At 39.4% G+C, this 25073-nt stretch overlaps 3 protein-coding genes across 3 annotated transcripts; 1 reads left to right on the forward strand and 2 right to left on the reverse strand.

The window, feature by feature from the left end:
• Nucleotides 1-37: 37 nt before the first annotated feature.
• Nucleotides 38-4278, reverse strand: frrs1l (ferric chelate reductase 1 like). The gene is made up of 5 exons (XM_005810576.2): nucleotides 3735-4278; nucleotides 3380-3464; nucleotides 2284-2422; nucleotides 876-1122; nucleotides 38-796 (listed from the first exon to the last, which is right to left on the reverse strand). The coding sequence occupies exons 1-5, from the start codon at nucleotides 3937-3939 to the stop codon at nucleotides 624-626; spliced, it is 849 nt and encodes a 282-aa protein (XP_005810633.1). The 5' UTR covers nucleotides 3940-4278; the 3' UTR covers nucleotides 38-623.
• A 6573-nt stretch (nucleotides 4279-10851) lies between these two features.
• On the forward strand, nucleotides 10852-19219 carry LOC102226941 (HRAS-like suppressor 2). The gene is made up of 4 exons (XM_023330638.1): nucleotides 10852-10931; nucleotides 11949-12093; nucleotides 18674-18797; nucleotides 18921-19219. The coding sequence occupies exons 1-4, from the start codon at nucleotides 10852-10854 to the stop codon at nucleotides 19217-19219; spliced, it is 648 nt and encodes a 215-aa protein (XP_023186406.1).
• Nucleotides 19220-21248: 2029 nt separating this feature from the next.
• alg2 (ALG2, alpha-1,3/1,6-mannosyltransferase) lies at nucleotides 21249-24833 on the reverse strand. Its single transcript, XM_005810575.3, has 5 exons — nucleotides 24743-24833; nucleotides 24127-24298; nucleotides 23307-23444; nucleotides 23014-23181; nucleotides 21249-22363 (listed from the first exon to the last, which is right to left on the reverse strand). The coding sequence occupies exons 1-5, from the start codon at nucleotides 24781-24783 to the stop codon at nucleotides 21623-21625; spliced, it is 1260 nt and encodes a 419-aa protein (XP_005810632.2). The 5' UTR covers nucleotides 24784-24833; the 3' UTR covers nucleotides 21249-21622.
• Nucleotides 24834-25073: the final 240 nt, after the last annotated feature.

A 25073-nucleotide genomic window follows, 5' to 3' on the forward strand; every position in this document is an offset into this window, starting at 1 on the left:
GAACTTTCTTTTTCATTTTCCGTTCTGGACATTTCACTTTTTTTTTTTTAGGAATTTCAACGTGTGATTAAATGCTACATAAACTGTATGATGGAGAAATAAAGTATTATCAGTTCAATAAAATGTTGCTTATGTAAGACAATGTCGCCAGTTGTGTTTTCTCTGCTTTTATAAACAAGTCATTGCTGTGGCTGAGGAGGATGTTGGCTTGTATCCACATAAACACTGTGAGGGAACAGGAAGGACGTTCTTTCATGTCATTTTTCTTTCCTCTTTGCATTCCAGGAAGTTTCCACACAAGTTGCCAGCAAACAGCAGGATCCTGAAATGACTACCAGATTATTCATTGGCTTGTGTAAGCACTGTCTTCTAAATCAAAGGATGCTGAAAAAGACTGTTTAATTTGAAACTACTCTATTATCAGATATCTGAAGCACATTTCTCCTCCATAACATTTGTTTATTTATTTGTCAAGATGAGTGAAGCTTGTATAATCTATCATGTGTCATACGTCTAAGATAGTCCTTATCTTTGCAAAGTACACATTTCATTATGGCAACCAACACTTTTTTTATTGCTGCATGATCACCTCCTTCCTATTCAGTGCGATTGGCTGTGCTTGATTATGGCGTCCCCATGAGCAAATAGAAGGTGAGAGCTACTATGAGCAGCAAGCAGATAGGAGAATTGAAGGTCTGATAGGCTGTAGAGGGCATGAAGATGTCTTCATACTTATAGATGCTGATCATGCGGTCACTGACCGGAGGGTTGTCGATGTCGTGCCTTGTGATGGAACCTGTTGGTGCAGTGGGGGCTATGTTATGCTGTAATTTCCTGTAAAGAAGTCAGACTGATGTTTTGGTCTTCTTACGTACCTTGAATAGCAGGTCCCCATGCAAACAGGTAATACCAGGAAAGATGTAAGTCCACCAGCGTTTCCTCTCTCGGGACGTATAACGGTCGCTTGAAACGGCATGTCACGCGATTGTTCTCGAAGATTCCTTCTTCATCCCGAGCCGGGTTCCTCTTGATCTCCTTGGCCCATTGGCCAACGTTGTAAAAGTGGTGAATTCTCACACGTCCATTGTCATCATGAACGCACCCCATCACATCGTCTCCTCCCTGAGTCAGAAAGGTTCATCGAGAAAAGAAAAGCTTTGTTTAGCAGTGATGTAATTTGAGGATACTGGTGATCCTGATTTAGCTGATGCCAATTGCTCTTTAAAACTATATCAACATATTTAATCTGCGTATTGTTGTAGTGCCAATTCACCACAAATATTGTCTCAAGGCATTTTGCAAGAAAAAAATATACGCAGAAATATGTGCTTAGTTAAATCCAAATAAATAATGACAGATTGAAAGTCATTTAGGTACTGTTTGGTCCTAGATATAAAACAATGCGGTCGAGCACAGTTTGTTGTTCCAGTTTGTTGACCCACATTCAGAGGCAACGTGGCCTCGACGCGGCTGTCGCGGGTTCGACTCCCAGACCTGACGACGCTTACTGCATGTCTTCCCCCCTTTCCTGTCAGCCTACTTTGAAAAAGGGACACTAGAGCCCATAAAAAATCGCCTTGTGGGGCGATTTAAAAAAAGAAAACAGCTTCAAGTAGCACTTGTGGATGAAGTGACAGACAGTGTGGAAGTTGTATCCAAAGAGGTTGCTCACAGTAACATGGGTGTTTATTCATGCTGCATCAACAGAGGACTTGAAGATTATGTGTATCCAGTTGAAGTCCAGAGCTCTTCCAACAATACTTTTTATTTTTTAATATCAGTGTACCGTGTGTTTTACATGATGAACAAACAACATGGTATACACAAAGTAGAAATGAATATTATTTTTATAGTCACTGCTTCCAAGATACTTCCAAGATAGTCCTTATTGTAAATTCCATAAAATTTCTCTTTTTCCTTTCCTCTCGAACTGTGTTTGAGAGAGAAAGTCCTAGAAAGAGGTTCAATTAATCATATATCTTGTACTTTTGTTTGTTAAATAAATGTTTAAACAAAAACATGTCTAAGAAAAAAAAAACTTTTCTTGACTTGTCTAAAAGTAAGTGAGTAACACATTCTGACTGTTAAAATTGCCTCATATTTGCTGTTTCTCAACCTTTCATTATCATACAGTCAATACGAACCTGGATAATCAAATAGCAAACTATTCATTTTCTGACATGTTACCTTAGAAAAAAATGCATGTTTTGATTAGTAAAGCAAATATGAATATGAACATTTACAAACAGGAGAAGCAATCGCAGGTGTTGCACAGCTTCTCACCATTTTCTTGTCAGAGGAGAAACCCACAGCGACCCAGCCGTCTGTGTCCGCACTCATCTCATACTCCACATCTGTACCGATGCGACGATAGCTCAGAAAGTAATCACATGTCTCTGCATCGCAGCCCGGCTTGCCGTACCTGCACATGTACAGGACATATCCGTCAACAGAAAAGACACATACAAAAACCTTCTCCAAAAAGGTTTTGTTTTATCAGGTTGACATAAACTCTGGCATTTTATTAAATAAATGAATACATCCTACTCAGATTCTACAGTTTCTTAGAAAATAAGTTCATATTCATTGAATGTCTTCACATTTTATCACTTTACAAACACAAATTAAATTTGAGCAGGATTTAATATGGTAGACAAACACAAAGTAGATCATATTTGTTTAGTGCCAGTGGAAGGAAAGTTCATACACCTAAATAAAATCCAGTAAAACCAATTGAGACGTCACATCACCTAACAAATAACTGGATTTCACCTGAACATAATTTGGTGTTAGAGACTGCAAAACATGTAAGACTGGGGTTAAGGTTTACCTTCCAGCGGGACAACAACCTGAAACACACAGTCAGAGCTACATTGAAGTGGTTCAGATGTAAGCATAGTCAGTGTTAAAATGGACCAGTCAAAGCTAGGACCTCAACCTCAATTTGTGGTTGAAAGATGCTTTTCACAGACACTCTTCATCCAGTCAGACTGACCTTGAGATATTTATAAAAATGTGATACATTCTAGTCTTTATAGTGCCAGGTGAAAGAGAAATCCTCCTCCCCTAATCAACCCCCATGGTTGTAGCTGCAGTTCCAGAAAAATTTGCCTCAGGACTTGATGCAAATGTTGGATTCACTTTTTGACATTTTATTTATTAAAAAAATTAAACTGTGCATAATTTTAACTCTGCTTTGAGTTGATCTAGCTCACAAAGTCATAATAAAAATCGCAATTTCACCAAATGTGAGAAGGATTTAAAAAGAGTGGCTCCTATAGCTCTGGTGAAATGGCATACAACCCATAAGAGGACATCCATAAAATGCATCAGCACATCAGTTTAGAAACAGAGGATGAATGGCTGTGATGTTCCTGACCTTATGCAGCCTTTGGTAACTCCGCAGTCGCCGACTTTGATCTTGGCAAAGGGATCGACTGGTGGAGCTGTGGGGAATGGATAACCTGCAAGATACGTAAACAAAACAACTATCATCTGTTTCTAATGATAAACTGGACCAGACGAGGAGAGGCCATCTGCTCTGTGTGGTAGGTGCGGGTGAGGAGGAGACTGGATCAGCAGGGAGCTGGCCTAGGTGCTGAACAGCCTTTACACGCAACATAAAGCACGTTTCCCTTTTTTTGTTTTTCTTCTAGGCCCCGCAGGCTCACTTTTTTTTTTTTTTTTTCATGTATGCCCTCCTGGATTTCATCCAAAGAGAACCAGATCCTTACCATCATCAGACAAATATCTGGATTCCAGGAACTCGGAGGCGAATGTGCTGTAGGAATCCTTGTGATGCTCCTGATGGCCCGGCTCTCCGTGGTCGCCGTGGCCGGTGCGAAGCGCTCCTTCGTCGGTGGGGCTCGACGCGACCCCCCACCGTCCGCTCTGGCATAGCATTACCGTCAGCCACACGACGCTCCGCAACAAAACCATGGCTAACAATGAAGCAGGAGGTGATACGCGAACACTACACGGAAGAAGGGTCGAGACTGGTCCTCATTTCTGTCTGAATGTGTCAATGGTTGCGGATTCATCCATGGCAGCGTCACGCAGTCATCTTCTGATGCCGTTTGTCTCTGTTTTCACAGAGAAGGGACGGGATGCGGCGTCGCTCACTGTGTGAGATTATCAGGCTAATTTCTTGCAAAATTACCCAGATTTGTAATCCAATCATGTAACAGAGGCACGTGGCACTAATCCGCAGTGAAACCCAAAACCTAATTCTTTCTGGTTGTATTTAATCCATCATAACTCTCAGCCCGGTGAATGGTTTCGTCCTCATGTATCAGCCAATAAGCAGTCGCGACGTGCTGTTATCAGGGCCGATCAATAAGGGTTCTTGTTTTCACAACAATCCCATTAGACATAAATTGCGAACCACTGGGATCCCATCAAACCTTTATTTTATTTTATTTTTTTACATATAAATACACACCTTATTTTTCACTCTGCGAGTACAAATATTACTTCAGTGCACTTTTCAGATTTTTTATTTGTGGAAAACGTTTTTTTGTGTTTAATTTTTCTTCTAATTCACTTCTATCTTTTGAACTGGTCTACATAAAATCCCACTAAAATACATTGTAGGTGGTTGTAGCATGACAAAAAATGATGAATGTTGTCAGGCACTGTAGGTCTACATCTCGTACTGTTACATAGATATATGTTACATTAAAACAGAAATGACTCGAAGACATGCCACACACAGCAAAGAAATACATTTTAAATAAAAAAAACCCCACAAAGGCCATCTTCCTACATTTATTTGAATAGTTAGGTTATGCTGAAAAATCAAATATTTCTCTTTTGGATTTGAAGAATTGGAATGGTTTTCATCAGTGTTTAAGAATCATTTACATTAGTCGCACTTTTTTTCCCTAATTTTTGATGGATGCGTTCAATGTGGCATCACATAAGTAGTGTAATGCTGTAAAAATGTTTCAATATTTAATTTTATAAATTTTTCCCACTATTTCTTAACAGAACATAGTAAGAAAATAGGTCAAAACCTTTTTTCTTGGATTTTAACATTTCAAAATCACATGAAAGCAAAACGATAAATTGTTGTTGCAATGTCAACTGTGACCACTTGAGGGCGACAATAACCCACCGTTTATACTTTGCTCCCAGGTTCCTTCCATATTCAGGTAAATTAAAGATTTTGCTTTAAATACGAAACTTTGAAGAGAACAAGACACACTAGAGTTGTTGCATTTAATTTTATGGGTCCCACTGAATATGAACATTAATCCTATTACAAATACATTTAACGATGAATCAAAAAGATCAATGTTATTTGTCTAAAATTAATCACACTGTAGATATTTATTAGTTAATTTTGATGTTTTATCTTAATGTTTTGGTTGTTACCTTTAAGCATCATGTGTCCTAATCGCATTCAAACTTCAGCATCTACTTCTGTTACAGCAACCCACTCCGTATTCTACAGCACATCCGTATTTAAGCATGCAATGCAGTATAGAAACTGTACAATTTTATTGTATTAGAATTAGAGATAGAAACTGCACAATTTTATTGTATTAGAATTAGAGATGACCACATTCAGCAATTTCTACAAACTACAAATTGGAAACAAAATATGCTGATGCCAAAGTCAATGAAATGACCAAAAATTAAAAAATATATAAGTTCAAATGAGATATTTAGTTTTTGATTTTAAAAAATAAGTTAATTTTTAAGCATTTTTTAAAATTTTGTTGAAAATAAGGAATGTTAAGAAATTAATAAGAAAGAAAGCTGAAAAGAAATCTCAACAATGACAGAAAGATGGTAAACTTTGCTGTTCATATAAGGATCCTGCAGGTGATGCTGATGTTACACTGTGTAGAAAAACTACCATGAAGTCTGACTTGCTTTTATAATTAAGTCAACATCAAATTCTTAAGTCAGAGAACCATCTTGTGTAAAAAAAAGTAAATAAATAAGAACCACTTTTTTTTTATCAATTCAGAAACGGAGAAAACATTTCAATAATTACAAACAGTGATTTTAGGAATAAAATATGCAAAAGTTGACAAGTCTGTCAAATGTAGTTGCTACACATTGCTGCTATACCAAGATAAGTTTTGACAATATTTTTGAGAAAAGTATGAATCTTCATCTTTAAAACTTAAGATTAGAGAATGCATATCAGATTCATTTAACAACAGAGAAATAGCTATTTAAGCAGTGCTGAGGTGTAATCCTTTAATCGGACACAATCAAAAGTTTACAGTTTACATTGTTTTCCCTCTCAGTCAACATCCAGTTCATAAATATTTGCTTCCATGCTGTCTCTCTGATACCAAGTTATGACTGAGACTTAAACCTGACTCATTCCACTAACTTCAACCTCAAACACAAAAATGGTTAAAACAATTTTTGTTTTTTTTTCTATTTTGTTCATCATCTTCTGCAAAGTTAATCTGGAAAAGGAGCTAGACAGGATTTTGCTTCCATACCATCTGAACAGATCATTAGGCATGAACTGAAGGGGGTTTCATGATGAAACTTCATGTCTGGTCTTAAAGTTGTGTTGATGGTTTACATTAGGTTTCATTATTTCATGCTTTGAACACAATGTAATCCACTCTCCAAAGGACAAGCAAATAAGCACGTAGCATAACAGTTTTTTTTAATCCTGAGCTGCTCCCTAACACATTGGCGCCCTGGGCTGTGAGCCACATTGTCTGCAAGAAAAACAGCCACTTCATTGACATGATTTAGTCACCTAGAACATTTTAATTCTGCAAATTTCTTTATATCTTTCAGGACATAAATGCGTTTCACCCTCAGGTGACGCTACAAGCCTACATACATGTGCACACATGCAACACTGTGACCTTTAACCTCTCTGCTCTCCGCACACACTCTCTCTCCCTTGTGCTGACACAAATCATCCTGATCAATTGCTCCTCTTGGTCTCGATCCGCCCAATTATCCCGTGTTTATCCTCCTATTATTTCTACAGTTACCTCGACCCTCCCTCTCTGCGTACCAATTACCATTCCGTGTGGGGGGCAATGCTTGCTGGGTAATGAGGGACTCAGGGCGTACCAATCTTAGCCTAATAGCCTTAAAGGGCCACTCATTAACACATATCCTCACCTCCATACCCGTATATCATGGCACAGGGAGAGATTGAGGAGCTGGATGGAAATGGTGGTAAAGAAGGAAAGAATGAGAAAGGAAAGAGGGAGAGTATGTGTGTATGTGCTGTGGGGGAGTGTAAAAGAGGTGGTAAATGTCAGCTGTGTGTCTCCTGGGCCCGTGAGACGAGTCAGTGACAGCAGAACAATGTCTGCTGGGTCCATTCAGAAACACAGCTGCTGTGAGAGCATGCATGGGTATGTCTGTCCTGCACATGGGAAGCTGCAGCTCAGAACACACATGGTTTGTGCCTCACACCGTTCTGAGCACGCACACGGCAGGTAAGTCCGGGATGCTGCTGGAGATCAGCAGGAGGGTGGATGGCTTAGTGAGAGCTGTCAGTCAATAGGAAACCCTGCAGGCTGAGTGCTTGTATCTTCACTACGACAACTTTTTTTCTTGAGTACAAATTGATGGTCCGGAAAGGTTTACCTGCTCAAAGCTGGATTTTATTTCATCACACCAAAGAATTGTACTAAAAAAGTATTTTCTCCCCAATGAAGCCCATTTTTTAATCCCCCAAAGATGGCCAATCATTTGACCATCTTTGGTCAGCTGGTTAGTGGGTGCTTTAAACAATTACACATTTGTGGAAATACGACTACTTTGGATCGAGTCTAACATTAAAAACTCAATTCTAAGACCAGCCAGACCTGAACATAATTATCCTATATCCATTTTGCATTCATTATGGCAAACTTAAAAATTGGTCAAATGTTTAATCTGTTTGCTAAAGTGAAAACGGAGGCGCTCACTCAGGGAACTAGCCTTTTAAATAAGTTAATTTAACTCCCTAGATTTAGTTTTAAAGCATGACCAAATTTAACTTCAGAAGAGATGTTAAGAAGATCATTAAAAGGAAATATTAAATAAAGTAAGCTGTTTCTCTTCCTTTGCCCCTTTCACTTCTAGGTGATTCATGCTGGATTATCTTTAAATAAGCACTTTATGTTATTCCTTACAATAACAGAAATAGAAAAGCTGCTGTCTTGGCACTTTAAACTCTCTTCTCTCTTTCTCTTGCAGGCAGAGGTGAGATCACTTATCGACTTCACCCTGCTTATAACACCAAGCTATTACCTCTGTCTCTGTGTCTCACACAAACAGTCATAAAGCAGGTTTGGGATGCCCACCCACAGGGATTCATTTAAGACTTGTCAGAAATCACTCTGCTCACAGTAAGCACTATTGGCATGTTCTCCAATCTAGATCTCTCTCCCCTCCTGCCCTCACAACCGTCTCTACCAATGAATGCTTATTACACTCACAGAGTAATCCTCCGTATTAGTGGGACAGGAGCAGGAGCATCTTTGTCCTATTTGCACACAAGGTTTGGTTTGTGCTGTTTGACTGTAGGGATCTCAGTGTGTACCAAAGGGTGGAGGGGTCCGCTGTGCTGATGAAATGTTTGCTTTACCGATAAGGAGGCGCAGATGAGGCATCGATCGGCGCTCATTAAACATCGCCGACGGTGGTGACACATATTCATATTCAGATGACGAACATGGAAACATGCATTTACAACTTGAATTTACAGCCTCTCGTACGTCACTCTCCTCCTGTGTGAGTGACTCTCAAAGCTTGTATTGACAGCTGACTTAAAACGCTTGCTGTCGGTGGAGTTATCCATTAAGCTGCACCGCTGCTCACTCTCTGTATAGACACACCGACTGGTCAGGGCCTTAAGAAGTGATTATAGTGCTGGGCAGTGGGAGCCTGGGGCCTTACTGTCATTAGTCTGGTTAATCAGAGCCTTGCTCCAGGTTAAGCTCCGCAGCCTCCAGAGACAGGCTGATGAGCTGAGAGCCGTGCCAGGCCTGCAGTGCTGGGTTGTGGGCTCCAGTGGCTCTCCGGTGGCCCCCCGTCTGCTGCAGCCAGTAATCTATAACTTCCCCCTGGAGTAAACGAGGAGGCTCAGGCTCCTGGACAACACTGACACACTATGCATGGTAATGAGACACACACCTGGTCACACACCGACACAGAGGACGTGTTGGCAATCATCTGTCGGTCTTGAGTTCCTCCAGCTCAGTTTCAGCAACAATCAGCCAGCAATGGCTTTATGGTAATGCTTGGTGTTATTTGACACCCCTTGAACTTTCCCAGACTTCATCATGTTACAAATTTCAGACTTTAATTTGGATTTTATATGAAAGCAAAGAAAAAAAAGCTTTTCATGGTAAATGATTCATGTTTTCTTTTTAATAAGTAAAAATCTTAGATACCAACCACAATTTAAAGGGCATGTTTTTACCACCCCTGCATTTTTAGTGGCCAACATTTTTGCTCGTTAGTTAATCTTCTGTGGACTTAAATCGCCAGCTGTTGCCACATGTTCTTCAGTTCATTTTGTTCTTGACTTGAACTAGACCACTCCAATGAAAACATAGTATGAGCTGCGTGTTCTATTGAAGCTCTTGCTGTATGTTTATCGTTGCATTCATGCAGAAATGTGAACTCAAGTCTTTTGGTCCCTAACAGGCTTTCTTCCAGGATTGCCCCATGTTTGGGTCTATCAGTTTTCCCATCAGCTTTGACCAGGATTCCTGTTACTGCTTGAAGAAAATCCTCACAGTATGATGCTTCCACCTCTATGAAACACGATGCGGAAAGTTTATTCAGGGTAATGTGCAGAGATACTCACCCCCCCACCCCCACCCCCACCTCTTTGCCCCCAGACACATACACATTTTTTGCATTTTGTCCAAAAACGTAAATTTTTTTTTGTCTTTTGTTCGCTACATAACTTGCTTCCAATTCTTCACATAATTTCTCATGGCTTTCTTTCAACAATTGTTTCCTTTTTACCACTCTTCCATAAATCAGACTTATGGAGCCCATGACATGTTCGTCCTGTTAGTAGAGATTCCTACCTGAGCTACAGGACTCTGCAGCTCCTCCAGAGTTACTCTGGGTCTCTAAGTTGCTTCTCTTCTTGTCTACCAGTTAAAGTGTCATTCTTTAGTTTGAAGTTGTGTCATACTATGTAGTGCTATGTGAGACGTTCAAAATTTGGGATATTGTTTTGCTACGTCTCCCTGATTTACGCTTCCCAACAACCTTCTCCATCTGGCCTTAACGATGGTTCTTGTTCTATAATGTTCTGTAACAAACCTCTGAGGCCTTAGTGAAAATATTGAATTCATCCCTGAGTTTTAATGACATACAATTGGACAAAGTTTCACAGGATTTTAGTTAGGTAGATTCAGAGTAAAGGGGTTAAATACGTACGCATATTAAGATTTTTATGTGTTAAACATGTTTTGAAAACCATCTAACCAATAACTTTAACTCCTCGGTTGCAGTGTATTACGTTGGTTTTTCATGTAAAAATCTCAAAATAAGACACACTGAAGTTTGTGGTTTTAAGTGACAAAAAGTGAAAAAGTTTAATGGGTACGAACACTTTTGCAAGGCACTCTATGAATGCTTTCTACTGGCTCAGCAGAATGGGTGCATAATAACCATACACATAAATAAAACCACACATGACTTAAAGGGTCTCAGTGAACCTCTGGGGGCCGGGGGGCTAAACTAGGCTTGACTTCTCCGTCTCTGTGTCCCATGTGAGCTCATTAGCCCCAATCATAACCACTTCTCCATGTTTGCTTTGCACGCTCCATCCATCGACACTCCCCTACACCCTTTAACAGAATCGGGCAAAGAGTGAACGTGTGCCGCGGTTTAACAGCGGGAATGCAGGCGTGTTTAAAGGACGAAGAAGGTCAGAGGGTCCCGAGAGACCCCATGTTTCCCTATGGACTCTTCATATTGGGGTGAAAAGTAGCAAAATAAGTGGGTTATCAAGTGATGAAGTGGATGACCAGGATTTAGTTTGAACTCAGTGTTTTTGCTGCTTTTTGTGTCGGGTGACCCAGATGGGTGGTGAGGGAGGAGGGGAGTCGGCAGAACAGATAAAGGAAGAGGGTTTTCATTTAAAAAAATGAGTGTATGCTGCAGAGACAGGAAGGACCCCAGAGAGCAACAGAATGGGATGAGACAACAAAGAGCCTCCATCACCGTTTTAGTGAATAGATCTGTCCATCTATGGCTTTTTATCTCCCTCTGCTTTCTCTTTTTTTTTCTCCACTCCTAATCAGCCTCTCATTGTGCCATTAGTTGGTCCTGTAGTCTTAATCAGAGGCTTGGCACAGACATCGCTGCTATCCGCTGCCCTTCCCACATGCACACCGCAAAAAAACTAAATAAACACGTTTTAATGCAACACCAATCATGTCATCTCTTCAATAAGCCCCCCTCTCCCCTTTCTGTAGTCCGCAGCTCAAACATAACACATGGGAGGCTTGGCTCGCCCGTCCATCAGGCAGCTAACATGCTGATGAGTGCGTGCTTGCGCGTGTGTGTTTAGGCAACTTCCCAAGGGAAGGGGGAATGATTTTAACTCAGTAACCTGAATCACCTTCTATCCCAAATCTCTGCTGCATGAACACTGTACACACACACACACAAATGCGCGAGCACACTGTCTTTCTCTTTTATGCATTTCGGTGAGTGTGTATTGATAATGGCCATTAGCATATTTATGATCATTGCCAGCCTCTTATTGTTTGCTCGCTCCATTAATCTTCATCTGCTGCCTGCCGACTGACAGCTCAATCTAGCAGGCCATCACTGGGCAGCGGGCGTACAGGCACCCCAACACACCAACACGCCGTCTGAGGATGCAGGGAGTGTATCAACCATCGCGGGCATTGTCTCACACACCTGCAGGTTGATACACACATCCAGGCAGACAGCGTGATTGACATTCACCCCTGTGGGTGTAATCACAGGAGGTTATCCCAGCCCAGCTGCATGGGACTCTGCTTGCTGCTGCTGTGCACCTCTGAGGCATCAGACCCGCAGGCCGAGAGCTCCTCCTGGGCTGGATGTGGGAGATGGTACCCTTTGATCAGGGAGCACCACGAGCTGCTATCTGTATCAACATCTGTTTGAGTTGCACTAACTATGAAGCCCTTAAAGCTGGGGTGCGGTAACTTTTTTTTTTTTTTTTAAAAAGAGTTTTCTACCTATTTGTTAAAACTGTCACCATGTCCTGACAGTATAAATATGAGGCACAATCTGTCAAAAAAACAAAAAGAAAAAAAAACTTCTCCATGTCCTCCCAGTGCAACTATTGCCTCCTCTTGGTCAAAAACAACCAATCAGAGTCAGGAGGGGGGTCTTTGCTGTGTTAATTATCCTTGTGTACATGTTGTAGCATTAGTCTGTACAGTTAGTGTATATGCTTATTTTCCATAAATGAATAACTGGTAAATAAGAAATTATGTGACATGAAATCGCTTTGATTGATCAAAGTATAGGAACAATCCCAACTTTCCGCTGGTCAGTAAGTCTTTACCAGACTCCTTCCTCAAACCAGTTCCCACCAGAACTCCACCAAGCTTCGCCTCCTGGCTAACAGAAACAAACGCTCCTCCTGCAGGCTGTCGGGAAGATATACGTCTCCTTCATCTGCATGGCTAATGTAATGATGGCATGTTCCTGGGCATGATGAGCACCCAAATGTTAATATGTTTGTTCAAAGCTGGTATGACTGAATGGCTTGCAGCTGATTACTTAGCTGAATGAGAGCTGGAAGCGGGCCAAGTTCAGCGGGAGGTCTGTTCTCCTGGTGCCTCTTCCTCTCTCCTCCCCGTCTTCTTCCCCCTCGCTCCTTCTCCTCCTTCTGCATCTCCCTGCTGCTCCAGGAAGAGCCGCCTGGGAGTCAGGATATCTGAGCGAATTAAGACTTAGGCCTAGCTGGGACATGAATTTAACATCAAAGATGAATCGGAAAGCAGAGCGCTAACGCTCTAAATTATAGATTGAAATCTTTGTGACGGATTACCCTGAATAGATTGTGTGGTTATTGATTGAATTGGGTAAGATTCAGGATGTTGACAACATTTGATGGCCTGTTAGGAATACTTCAACCCATTGGAAAAGAGAAACATCAATGCCACTGATATATTTGTGCATTAATTATGAAGCTGGAACCAAGAGGTGATAATTAGTTTGTGTCTGATAATTAGACTCCATCGTCATTCTGCTCCACTTTGGTCATTAAGCCTGGCACCGAATTTCTATCTCAAGCTTGCATTTGGTTATATTTTGTTGCTGACTCTTAAAAGTCAAATTTTGGAAACATGACATAAAACAACTTAATAAATTTGAGTTTTAGCAAACTAATTTGGTGGAAACATTTGGACTTTTATGCATAAAAAAACTGTCCTGCCGCCTGCAGGACAATCACATTTGTATAAGGTCACAAAAGCTGTCTTGTAACGCTTATTTTGATTCCAGTTTTCTTTTTTCAAAGGATACCATCAATGCTTTTAACTATTAAGTGAAACACTTATTGAAAATAACTCTTCTAGTAGTACCACACCACAGGACATTTTTCTATAAATCATAGGCAACACAAATCATCTTTATTTTAAATTCTAGACTGCTTTTGTCACTCTTTGTTTTTTCTTTTTCTTAACTCCAGCTAGATTCTTGGAGAGCCGTTAACCTCTTTTAAGTGGTGTCTCAGGTCAGCCAGTCCCCGTCTTTATTTCGGCTAGAACGACACAAGCTGAAGCAAAATTTTAATTAAACCTAAACTAGCCTGAAAGTCCAGCTTTGCTAAGTCATTTGTTCCATCCCAACAACTTGTAAACCACATTCAGGCATTATTTAGACATCTTTCACTTTTTAACATATCAGTGCTCATGAGAGGAAAATAACTACTTTATAGAAAATGTGGTTTTATTGAATTTTATTATAATGCCACTCCCAAATATTTGTCAGGAGAATAAGATATTAATATTTTATAGATTTGTGCCTAAAATCTTTGTTCTACTGTTTTTACTGCCTTAAGACGTGTCAGACCACAACACATAGGACTGAGGAAGTCATAATGCTTCCTGTTCCTGGGCCATAAAGCCTCTTTTATAGAGTCTATCTGTAACATTTGACTAGCAGAGATTATAGTCCTTTTACTGTGAACTCCCACAGAGACAGAAGCTATATGAAGCTTCGATAAATCATTCGTTTCCATTGTGGTATCAGCTGGTGAGGCTGTTTGCTAATGTGAGTGAAGACTCATGTAGTGTTAACATTTATGGTGTGTAAGCTAATATATGAGAGTAGTTTATGGAAGCAGTAAAGGCTGAGATACGTAATTCCCTCACATGTATACTGTGTAAAAGTGATTTTAAAGATGAGCCCTGAATACAGATTTAGAGCAGCTCAGTAAAGATCCTGCAGCTACTGAGAGAAAAATGCTAAATTATCTGGAGCTCAAACCAGGCCAGAGCGGCTTTATAAAATACTACTGATTCTTTGAGAAAAATGAGGATTATTTTATGTAACTATTGATTTAATCTGGTGTGTTTTTTTTATTGATGGGTTGGACAGTAAATGTAATGCTCATTTAATATGCAGAAATTTGACTCAATCAATAAATATTTTTATTTCAAACTGACACGTTTTCTGTTATCCTCTAAAGAAGGCTTGATAAATAATTCTCCAAGCTTTCTTGAGGTCATTCAAAATCTGTACTTTAAATGTATTTTAGATGATTTTTCTCTAAAATCTAAAATCACGTTTTACATTATCATAATTTGCAATGGCAAGACAAATCATTTCTTTACATGACGTGCCTGAAATGCCAAGACAGGACAGATTTTTTAAGTATGAATGAGAGGCTGTGATTTGATCTTCATGAAGGACTTAAGTCTCAGAAACCTTCTAGTGTGGCTGAAATTAAACAACCACACTAGTAATTAAACATTAAACATTCCTCTACAGGGATGTAAAACACTTAATCCCAGTTATCACACCTGATTGTTGTTGCCATAGTAATTGTAATCAGATTATTGGTGAATACATCTGTATAGAAAATTTATGTGTAATTTGTCATTTGTGTAAATTACGTTTAATGCTGTAGTAAGAGCCTCAAGCTGCATCTAACAATTTTACACTGAAGTAATTTGCATTTTTTTTCTAAACCAAATAAGAAATTTGAAGGAGGATACTCAAAGTTTAAAGTTTACAAACACCTAAGTAGGCTTTGTTATCTACACTAAAACTTTTGACAATTAATTATGAGGTACATTAAGTTACAAATGTTTGTCATCAAAACGGCATCTCTGCACAACTAAGCAGAAAAGTTACTGAGTAAGATTAAGAAGTGCTTGTTTTATTAGCATAAAATGAAACAATTTCACCACCAATTCATAAAAAAGAAAAAGTGGAAAATGTCTAACTTTTCTGCTGGTTTCTGTTTGTATCTTATTCTCTGTGTTCATTGCTCCCACTCCATGACCTGGTTAGGGTGCAGGAGGAGTTCACGCTGATATATTAACACTTATGGAGCCTCTCTCATTATCAGCTTCATTTAGCCTATGATTAACTTACAATCACAAGGCGTGATTAAAAGTCAGGGTAAAAATATTCCGTACATGTTTAATGTTCCACTAACAAGGAGGTCAGCTCCCAAACTGCCAGCAAAATAGATATACGACCATAACACACACACATACACACACACGCCTTCACACACCTCGTCTTTGCCTGAAAACCCAGACCTAAACTCTTCACAGCTATCTCCCCACCACACCTCGGTGCCGGCTGCGTGGAATTAGAAAACCAACCCCGCGGTCTCATTAATTAATTAAACACCATGTGCCAGTGGCACCTGGGTGCCGGTTATCACTGCCACTCAGACGCACCGTGATCTTAATAACCGCCTCACCACAGGGCAGTCAGAGTGGAGGAGGGGCCGGAGAGACGGTCCGCAACTTACATGTAAAGAGAAAGTCTTTAAAGCGTGAGGAAGCGACTTCAGACCACATCTTCATGTCTCATAAGAAAAACCCACAGTGGGTGAAACCGTGGGGGTTTTGTTTGTGTTTGCCTTTTTTTGTTGTGGGTTCCTCGGATATAACCCAATGAGGGCCTTGAATCACTGCAGCCCTGCTTTCCTCATGATTTACATATACCTCTACTCACACACAGCAAGAACACACAAATATGCACTTTTAAATCTTGACAAATAAGCATTTTGCATTTATAACATTAGTTTACATTCAAAAACATTTTAAAGTCTCCGTATTTACTAAATTACATCAGCATCTGTAATTCAAACGGTGCTGTAAAAATGTCAAGTAAGCCTATAAGTCAGTCAGTATTTAAGATTCTCATTGGTGCAGTGATTAAACTATTAAAAACAAAAAAAATGTTTGATTTAGATCTCTTTTTTAGATGGTGTAATCCCCTCAGTCTTGGATGTGATTCCATACCTTCCCCTCATTTGAGTTATGCATACCTATAAATATGCAAATAATCCACTCCTCTCCGCACACCGCTTGCCTGCAGCTTTTGAATGTCCAATCGCTTTTCCTTAGGCCTCCATTTCTATGAACAAATGAGGTCTAAAAAGTTGGGATGTGAAACTTTTGGTGATTGGTGAAGGATTGGTGAAACATTTCCTGAATGTCTGGCAAATCATTGTCTTTTAAGAATATGCTCAAAGTCCAATTTCACTTTTTTATTGAACCTTTACCAATATTCCCGTTTCTGTATGAAACTGTACTGAATGTTATAAACATATGAACAAATTCTATCTCTGTAATTACTAATAAAATTATTATTATCAGTGCTGGAATGTGATATCTTTGCAGACAGATCTTTGCAAAGTTTGAATACTTGAATAGCACTATAATGTCATCAAATGTAGCCAGTTATTGTTACATTCACATGTATTAATCCTTTAAGCTAATCTCTGGACAAAAGAATAAAAATACATAAAAAAAAAAAGGCAAGTACATTGACCGACAAGAAGTAAAGTAAAAATATGAGATGACAGAATTTAGAATCCTGGTTTTCTTCCAGGATTGTCCTCTATTTAGCTCCATTCAGTTCCCCATAGCATTCTGCTTAGACGTTTACGATCATACTCTGTCTTAGTTTTCCACCATGTAGGACAAAAAGATTAGTTTTGGCCTTATTCGAACAGACAATCTTCTTCCTTGATATGGCAAACAGGAAGCTGCCACTCTTTCATAAAGGCCAGACTTGTTCAATTTAAACGAAATCTCCCACCTGAGCTTCGGATCTCTGGAGCTCCTCCAAAGAAACTGTGGGCCTCTTGCTGCTTCTTCGATTCATGCCCTCCTTGCTCAGTGTAGACCCATGATAATGTCTCGGTAGCTTTGAAGTTTGACCGTACTCTTTCCATATTTACTAATGAACTCACAGAATACTGAAGGATTCCTGAAGACCGCGGAATTTATTTAAGGGTATCAGAGTAAAGGGGGCTGAATACCAGCGTACAGGACCATTTCACAAAGCACGTCATGAAAATCTATATATCCCAGCTCTAGATAATTAGACTTCATTTTTGCATGTTTTTAAAACCAGGTTTTTTAAATCACCATAACAAAAAGTTAAACACTTAAATACTTATTTTTCTTTTCAATTAAAAATTATTACAAACACAATACTTACATGATTCATTTTTCTACAAGGAGCACCTGCAGAATATTAATTTTATTTTTAATTAGGCTGGCGATGTAATGCTTTGTTTTAACAGGAGCTGCTTAATAACTTATATTATTTTAATTACCATAATATCTAATTACCTGACTGATTACCATATAGCATCAGTCTAAATGCCCTCAAAGCAAATATCAGGAGTGTGAAAGTTGGATTTTGTTTTTCCTACAATAAACCTCAGCTGATTATTAAAACAGAAAATATTAGCAATCAGAACCTGACAGGTTCAATAAATTAATTGATCTGAAATATTCCACATGGTGGATCTTGGTATTTATTTTAAATTAAACCATAGTCAGCAGTACTAATTGGCCCAACTGGGACAAATAATACCTGTAGCTGTGGAAGACAAGTGGCCACACCGTCAGCTTCAGTGCCTCTCAGCTTTTGAAATTGACTGTGAAGAACCGTCTGAATCAATGCGAGACGTGAGGACTGAAAACTTAAAGAATTACTAAAAACCAGTGAGATCAACAAGAGAAAGACATTTTTTACATGCCGGACACTGAGGCTGTTTGTGTCCACCTGATAGAATAAACACAAATACAACACATTGCTGTTTAAAAGTTAATTATTAGACCCGATATCACGCTGAAGCATTCACAATCATCTGGTGCTAAAGAATGCGTGTCAGATGATACAAACGCACTCAGGAAAACAGTCAACCAGATGATATCAAACCTGCAGTTATGGACTGCTGAGGAAACTGGAGCAGCAGTTTTTCCCAAAACACAACACAAAAGGTTAGATTTTTATATATATATATATATATATATATATATATATATATATATATATATATATATATATGCAAAACGTTTTAAAAATGCTGCTTTTTTCATGAGCTAAGAGGAAGTCTTGAAAAAATGGCTATAATTTTAAAGCCAAAAGACAATGTTGCAAAATAAAAGTGACGCAGTAATATCAATGTCAGAAAAGCTGGCATTTTTTTCAGTGTTATTTTTCTTTTTAGGTTGATCGTTGTGTGTCTACTGCAGAGATTGGACAGCTGATAGAGTTTGTGAATCCATGGTTAGGATTGTCTCCTTGGGGTGTTTATACTGGAGAAGGTTATGTTATCCACTTTGGGGTGGGAGGTAAGAAACTTTCAATATTAAATAATGTCACATTTTATTTGAACTGTTTAAAAAATATATGTGTTCTTACCTCTCGTCATATGGTGAATTTGTTTTAGTGAAAAATATTTGTCTCAATTTCAGATGAAAACATGCCGCAGCAAGCAGGCCGCAGCTTCCTTCAGCTGATGGCTCCGAAATCCAAAGGTGATCGGGTCCTGAAGAAAACCAGAATCAGCAGACAGCGCATCCCAGAGATCCGAGTCCCTGCAGGGACTCGCATCAGCGTTAACAACAAACACAACCTGACTGCATCTCCACTGGAAACCATCTGGCGTCGCTGCGAGACTTTCCTGCATCAAGAGTTCAAGTACGATTTGGTCAACTTCAACAGCGAGCATTTTGCCACATTTGTTCAATATGGCCACGCTGTGAGCAACTAGGTTGGTAAAATACTTTATGTGGTTCTAATGGTTGGTAAAAAAAACAAAACAACTTTAAGTCTCCAAAGAATGAAGGGTCAAATATGCCAAAATTAAATATTATATTTTAATTTAAATAAAACTAGAAGTAAATATATTCCATAAATTAAAGCCCAACTATATCAATATTACAATTAATTACTTGACTGAATAATTAAATGAAATATTTGTTTAACTTATTAAAGTCATATCTTGGTTAATTTGTTACTGTGAACCATAAAATAATGATGAACGCAGTCCATCAGTTTGCTCTTATCTGATTGGTTAATCTGCACAGGAAGTCCACTTCATGCCAATCATCTAGATTATTGTGGGCACCACTCATTGCATTTAATACAGGATAGGAAAAAGAAATCATGATATACTGCAAAAATCATTAATGAATTAATTAAAGGTGTAACAATGAGATTTAATTATTTTGTATTAAATAAAACATTTATATTTATCTTTTTTTAGCAAAACCAATGAAACATAAATTGTGGCACTTTTGATTCTCCATACAGTTAATAAGAAAACAGATGTTTTCAATGTTATGCAACTGCTGATTAAGAAATGCCACTTTCAACTGCTTTTTAGTTTTATTTGAGAACTGTGTAAAAATCAAAGGAAAATGACATACGTTTGTTTTAGCAAAGAAAAAAAACACTAAAAACATCTTAATTTCACTGGGTTCTTCCAGTAGATCCCCTTCAATAAGAACGAAGCTCATTCAGACACAACTAAGACTCTCCAAATGATAATGCAACAACAAATGGAAGCACAAACTTAAGATCTTCTGTGTTTTGTCCCTGAGTGATTAAAGAGCAAAATAAAACTTCCTTGCTGGCTTTTTTTTTTTCTTGGAATGTTTTATTTACAGCATTAACAATGTATCTGTGCCTGCTTGCTCGCCCACAAAATCCTTACAGAAGTCTGTTAAAGGCCAACAAATGCACCAGCAGAAGTGGGACTCCGGAGATGGGGGAAACTATGTGTCTTCTTGTTTATTAAGACTTCAAGAATGCCGATAGGAGCATTTCTATACAGTAAGAAGCCAGAGGAGGCCATCACGGAGACACAATGACCTTCTGCTATTCTCCCCATTGATAATGACCCAGACACAGGCTCACTGCCCATCTAATAAAGCCCAACTCGCCATCATCTGCTAATAACCCTTTACGCAGCTGCAGGAGCCATAAACAGGCCAGCGTCCTCTGAATACAGGAAGGGGAACAAAGCTATGGACGGACAGGATGCAGCAGAAAAGCATCCACCTATCGATCTGAGATTGTGCGCTGCCCGATGGCATGTGGTGATGACGGCCCTGCTCCTCTTCAAAAAGACACAAAAACAAAATGTGCATAGACGGGGCGGGAGGATAATGCACACAAACAGCGCAAAACATTTCACGCAACAATCAATCCTCGTTGGAGATTCATTTCCCAGGCTCTCGGTTGCCACGTTGCAGCACTTTTTCCATAGTTCCAGACACACAGACACCTAAGAAGGTGGTATTTTTCCAGCAACAGGACAGGTAAACTAATTTCTCATTTCTTAATTGGTACACGGATTCCATCGCTTTCGCGCCTCGCAGCAACCTCTCATGGGGAAGGCTGATTAATTGTCCTTGAAGTACTAATAATACACACCCAGCTCAGTTCACATACAGACCTGTGCAAAAGTTTCAAGCCGCTCTTTATATTGTGCTTTCAGTGAGGCAGACATTCCTGCAATCCTTCAAACTGGTACTGACCAATAGTTTTTCATCCTTTCATTGTTGTTTTTTGGACTTTGGCTCATTTTAATGCTAATTTTCTGTCCAGTAATGATCATGACACATATAGTGCACTCAAGAACTGGACTCAAATGAGTAGAAAAGCTTTAAATTAATATTCTAAGAAAAACCACTGCAAGTTTAAAGAAATCTTGCTCAACATAATTTTATGTGAAAAAAAAACAAAAAACACTTCAGGCTCCTGGAAATTAAAAACAAAACAAAACTTAAGCGCAGTAACATCCAAGTGACAAAAACACACAAAATCTTAATGTTTTTGGTATAGTTTCTAGTACAAATATTTTAGTACACTAGAAACAAGACAAAACTGACTTACTTTTCAGGACCAGATAATAGATTATTTTAAGTCAATAACTGCTTAAAATTGACAAAAATAAGTACTATAAGTGAAATAATCTGCCAGAGGAGCAAGACATTTTCCCATAATAATCTGCCAGAATATTTTTCCTATTGCTAGTCATTTTTATCAATATTAATGAATTGACTTCCATTTCTTGATGAATCTACACCGAAAACAGTAAGATATTTAGTTTTTGAGATGCCGCAGTTGTTCAGTTCCACATTTCCACAGTTTTCGTCCTCCCTTCCCATCACTTGCTCAGCTGGACAATATACCCATAGAGCTGGTTTGAGAAGGCCTGAAGAGAGAACCTCTCCTCCACCCTTCTCCTCCCAGCTAGTCCCATGTCCCTGCGGAGGCGCGAGTCCCTGATAAGCCTCTCCATGGCCTTAGAGAAGGCCTCGGCCGTGGGCTCGCACAGGAAGCCCGTCTCCTCATCAGCTATGCTCTCCAGGGGGCCCCCGGAGTTCACGGCGATAACAGGACAGCTGCAGTACATGGCCTCTACGGGAACGATCCCAAAGTGTTCTCTGCTGGGGGTGTACAGCACTGCGGTGGCGGTCTGCAGCAGCACCACCTTCACGGAGTCTGAGGGAGAGCGCATAAAGGTGACGCAGTCCTCCAAGTGGAGCTGCTCAGCCAGTTCACTCAGCTCGTTGTAGTGCTGGACGTTCTCAGTAACTCGGTCATCGTAGCCCCCGGCGACCACCAGGTGAACACCCGCTCTCTGAGCGGGCGTGAGGCTGCATCTCAGGACCGCCAGAGCCTCCAGAGCGAGGCCCAGGTTCTTTTTTCTCTCGTATCGGTTCAGAGACAGAAACAGGTGGGATACTCCCTCAGGAAGCAGACCCTGCAGGCCCTGTGCTTCCGTCGACATCTGATCGAACGTGTTAGTGTTGAGGGACGGGTAGAGGACGTCGGGCTGGACGCGGTTAAGACTGCGGAAGGTCTCCCTGAAGACGCCTGCAGTGAACTGACTGTTCACTAAAATCTGAAAAGAGAAATTAGAGAATATTATTTATATCACATCTCTAACAGTTTCCTTTGACTTTGTTAGCAGCATAAAGACTGTCGTCATTCTATATGGCTTGAATGGTTTCTGAGCTTTACCATGAATATCATCTCAAAACATACTAAAATAATCCACAAACCTTATGGCTTTATTTGAATTTTATGTGTTAAATCAACAAAAAAAATACATTCAAATAAAATTTTTTTCTTTACAAATGAAAGTTTGAAGACTGGCGTGCATTAATCTTCACCCCCCCCTTTCACTGTGATACCTGAAAATAAAACCCAGTGCAATCACTTTCTAATAAATGACCACACCATTGACTTCATCACTCCTAATAGAAATCCCGGGGTCTCTGTTTGCAGTCTTCCTCAGCTTTAAGGGGTTCCCACAAATGATTGTTGGTGAGACAAGATGTCAGGAGTTACCTTAGCGGTTAGTAAATCATCTGAACAAACTACGGCTGAAACCTTCTAGGACTGAGTTTAGTTTTTAGCTTTTGCCTGGCTATACTTGACAATATTTTATGCTAAAATTAGATGAAAAAGACTGTGTGTTTTTAACCAGGAGTGAATCCTAAGGTTTGTCAGAGGTTTAAATCTGAGTCCTATGGAAGAAAGCATAATTACCATGTCAGCCATCCCAGTGGTGCGTTCTTCCAACCAGTCAATAGGAGCTCTATAGAGCTTCTTCAGGCCTGACTTCCTCTGGGTCAGCAGCTGGTCCGGAAAGTGACAGTAGAACAGAACTTTCTTCCTGTGTCGGGACAACCGCAGCACCGGTATACACACAGATACCTGCAGAAAAAAGTAAATATATGTATACTTGTGTTAAGCCATAGGATTTGATGCAAAACAGAAGACTTCACTGTTGAAACCTTTGAGTTTCAGTGATCTGACACTGGCGGCTTAAATAAACTCACCTGATCACAAACGATGACATCATACTCCACACCGCTCAGGAAGACCAGGTAGAAGGCCACATAAATCATCCGGAGGTACGCACACAGAGCATGCAGGTAGCCGAATATACTGGTGGGTAACCAGTCGCCAGCACATACCTATAATACATTTACATTTAAGAAAGAAATTTGGACCGTTGAGAGTCTTGAATATTTGTTTTTTAAACACATGGATGTATTTTCAGGAAGGACAAAATCTGTTCAGAGTTTATGAAAACAGGAAAGGAGCTAAATCACAAACACACATCCAAACATGCTTTGGAGAAGATAAAGCAAGCGAATATTACACTTATGGAATGGCTCTGATCTAACACTATTGAAAAAAGTGATACCTGATGCTGAAAAGCCAAGTAAACCAAGTGCATTAAATGAACCCTACCAATTATTATGAGAAAAGGGCAAAATAAGCAGCCAACATTATTCCAAAAGCTTGTTGATGGATACAAAGTGTGTGGTTGAAGTTTAACATGCCAGCAGACATTTTAAAATCAAACTATAGTGAGAATGTATAGCTAGCTTTTTACCCTAATGTGTTATTTTCAGCTTGTTGGAGAAAATCTATATTAGAATAAAATAAAATTAAAACTTGTGCAGCAATGCATTTTTAAAACGAATTGGTGTTTTATGTTGTATCATCACCCCACTCTGGAAAAAGAATAGCTTAAATTAATCACTAAAAGTTCAGAAAATATATAAAATGTTCGTGCAGATGACGTGTATAAGCAGTAATGTTTCTTTTCTTTTATTTTTTTTAAACACATCAAGATGTGCTTTTACATACCACAGGAAGATCTGGGTCTCGGGTCTCCGAGAAGCAGTGTTTTGGATCATAATGGGCGGTCCAAATCTGAACACTGCATCCTTGAGACTTTAGGGCAACAGCAGCATCAACCACCAGTCGCTCTGCACCTCCAATACCAAGATCCGGATGGAGAAACACCACCCGCGCCATTCTGCACATATTATATAGTAAATTTAGGGTATGCATTCTGTTAAAACACTATTTTACAAAGTTAAAGTTGTTTATGTTTTCAGCTAAATAAACAAAATCTCACTACATAAAAAGAGATAAGAGAATGTCAATCTTACGACTTTTGTGTAATCAGAACTGAAATATACAATCTAAAAGAAACTTTTAACTAAAAACAAGATGCAGACCTCACACATTTAAACTTTACAAACTCGTGCAGTTAGCTTGTCTGTAATTATAGGTTAAAGTAAGAATGCACACTGACGGATGAAAGGGTTGCTTCAGCCAAAGTTTGGCGTTTTTACACATGTGCTAATATTGACAATGGCTCGAAACAGTTTTGCTAAATTCTCATAACCTGACGAGAGCTGTTGCAACCAAAAGTCCAAGCAACATTCAACTAAACGTGAAATACGGAAATGTTTACCTTTCAATTTCTCCACTACCTTGTTCAGTTTTAGAAACCATCGATTAAGCTCGCCTGATCAGCCACAGCGATGATGAAAAACTAACAGTGAGCCGCCATTTTGGTTCCAATTCACTGTTGGTTTAAGTTCATTTGAGTTCCCCGTTTGAACCGCAATGGCGTCAGTTTCCCACAGTGGACCCTTGTGAGACACGTCTCTCTCATAGTCAAGGAGAAACAGTGATTTGCCTTTCAACAATTGGTAGTTTATTATACGCATGTTTTTTTCTAAATTAAGAACAAGTTTTATCTATTATTTTTACATTAAAAATAGAAAATATAAAGCTGTGCA

Source organism: Xiphophorus maculatus, chromosome 3 (assembly GCF_002775205.1).
Source record: "Xiphophorus maculatus strain JP 163 A chromosome 3, X_maculatus-5.0-male, whole genome shotgun sequence".
NCBI classification, from domain to species: domain Eukaryota; kingdom Metazoa; phylum Chordata; class Actinopteri; order Cyprinodontiformes; family Poeciliidae; genus Xiphophorus; species Xiphophorus maculatus.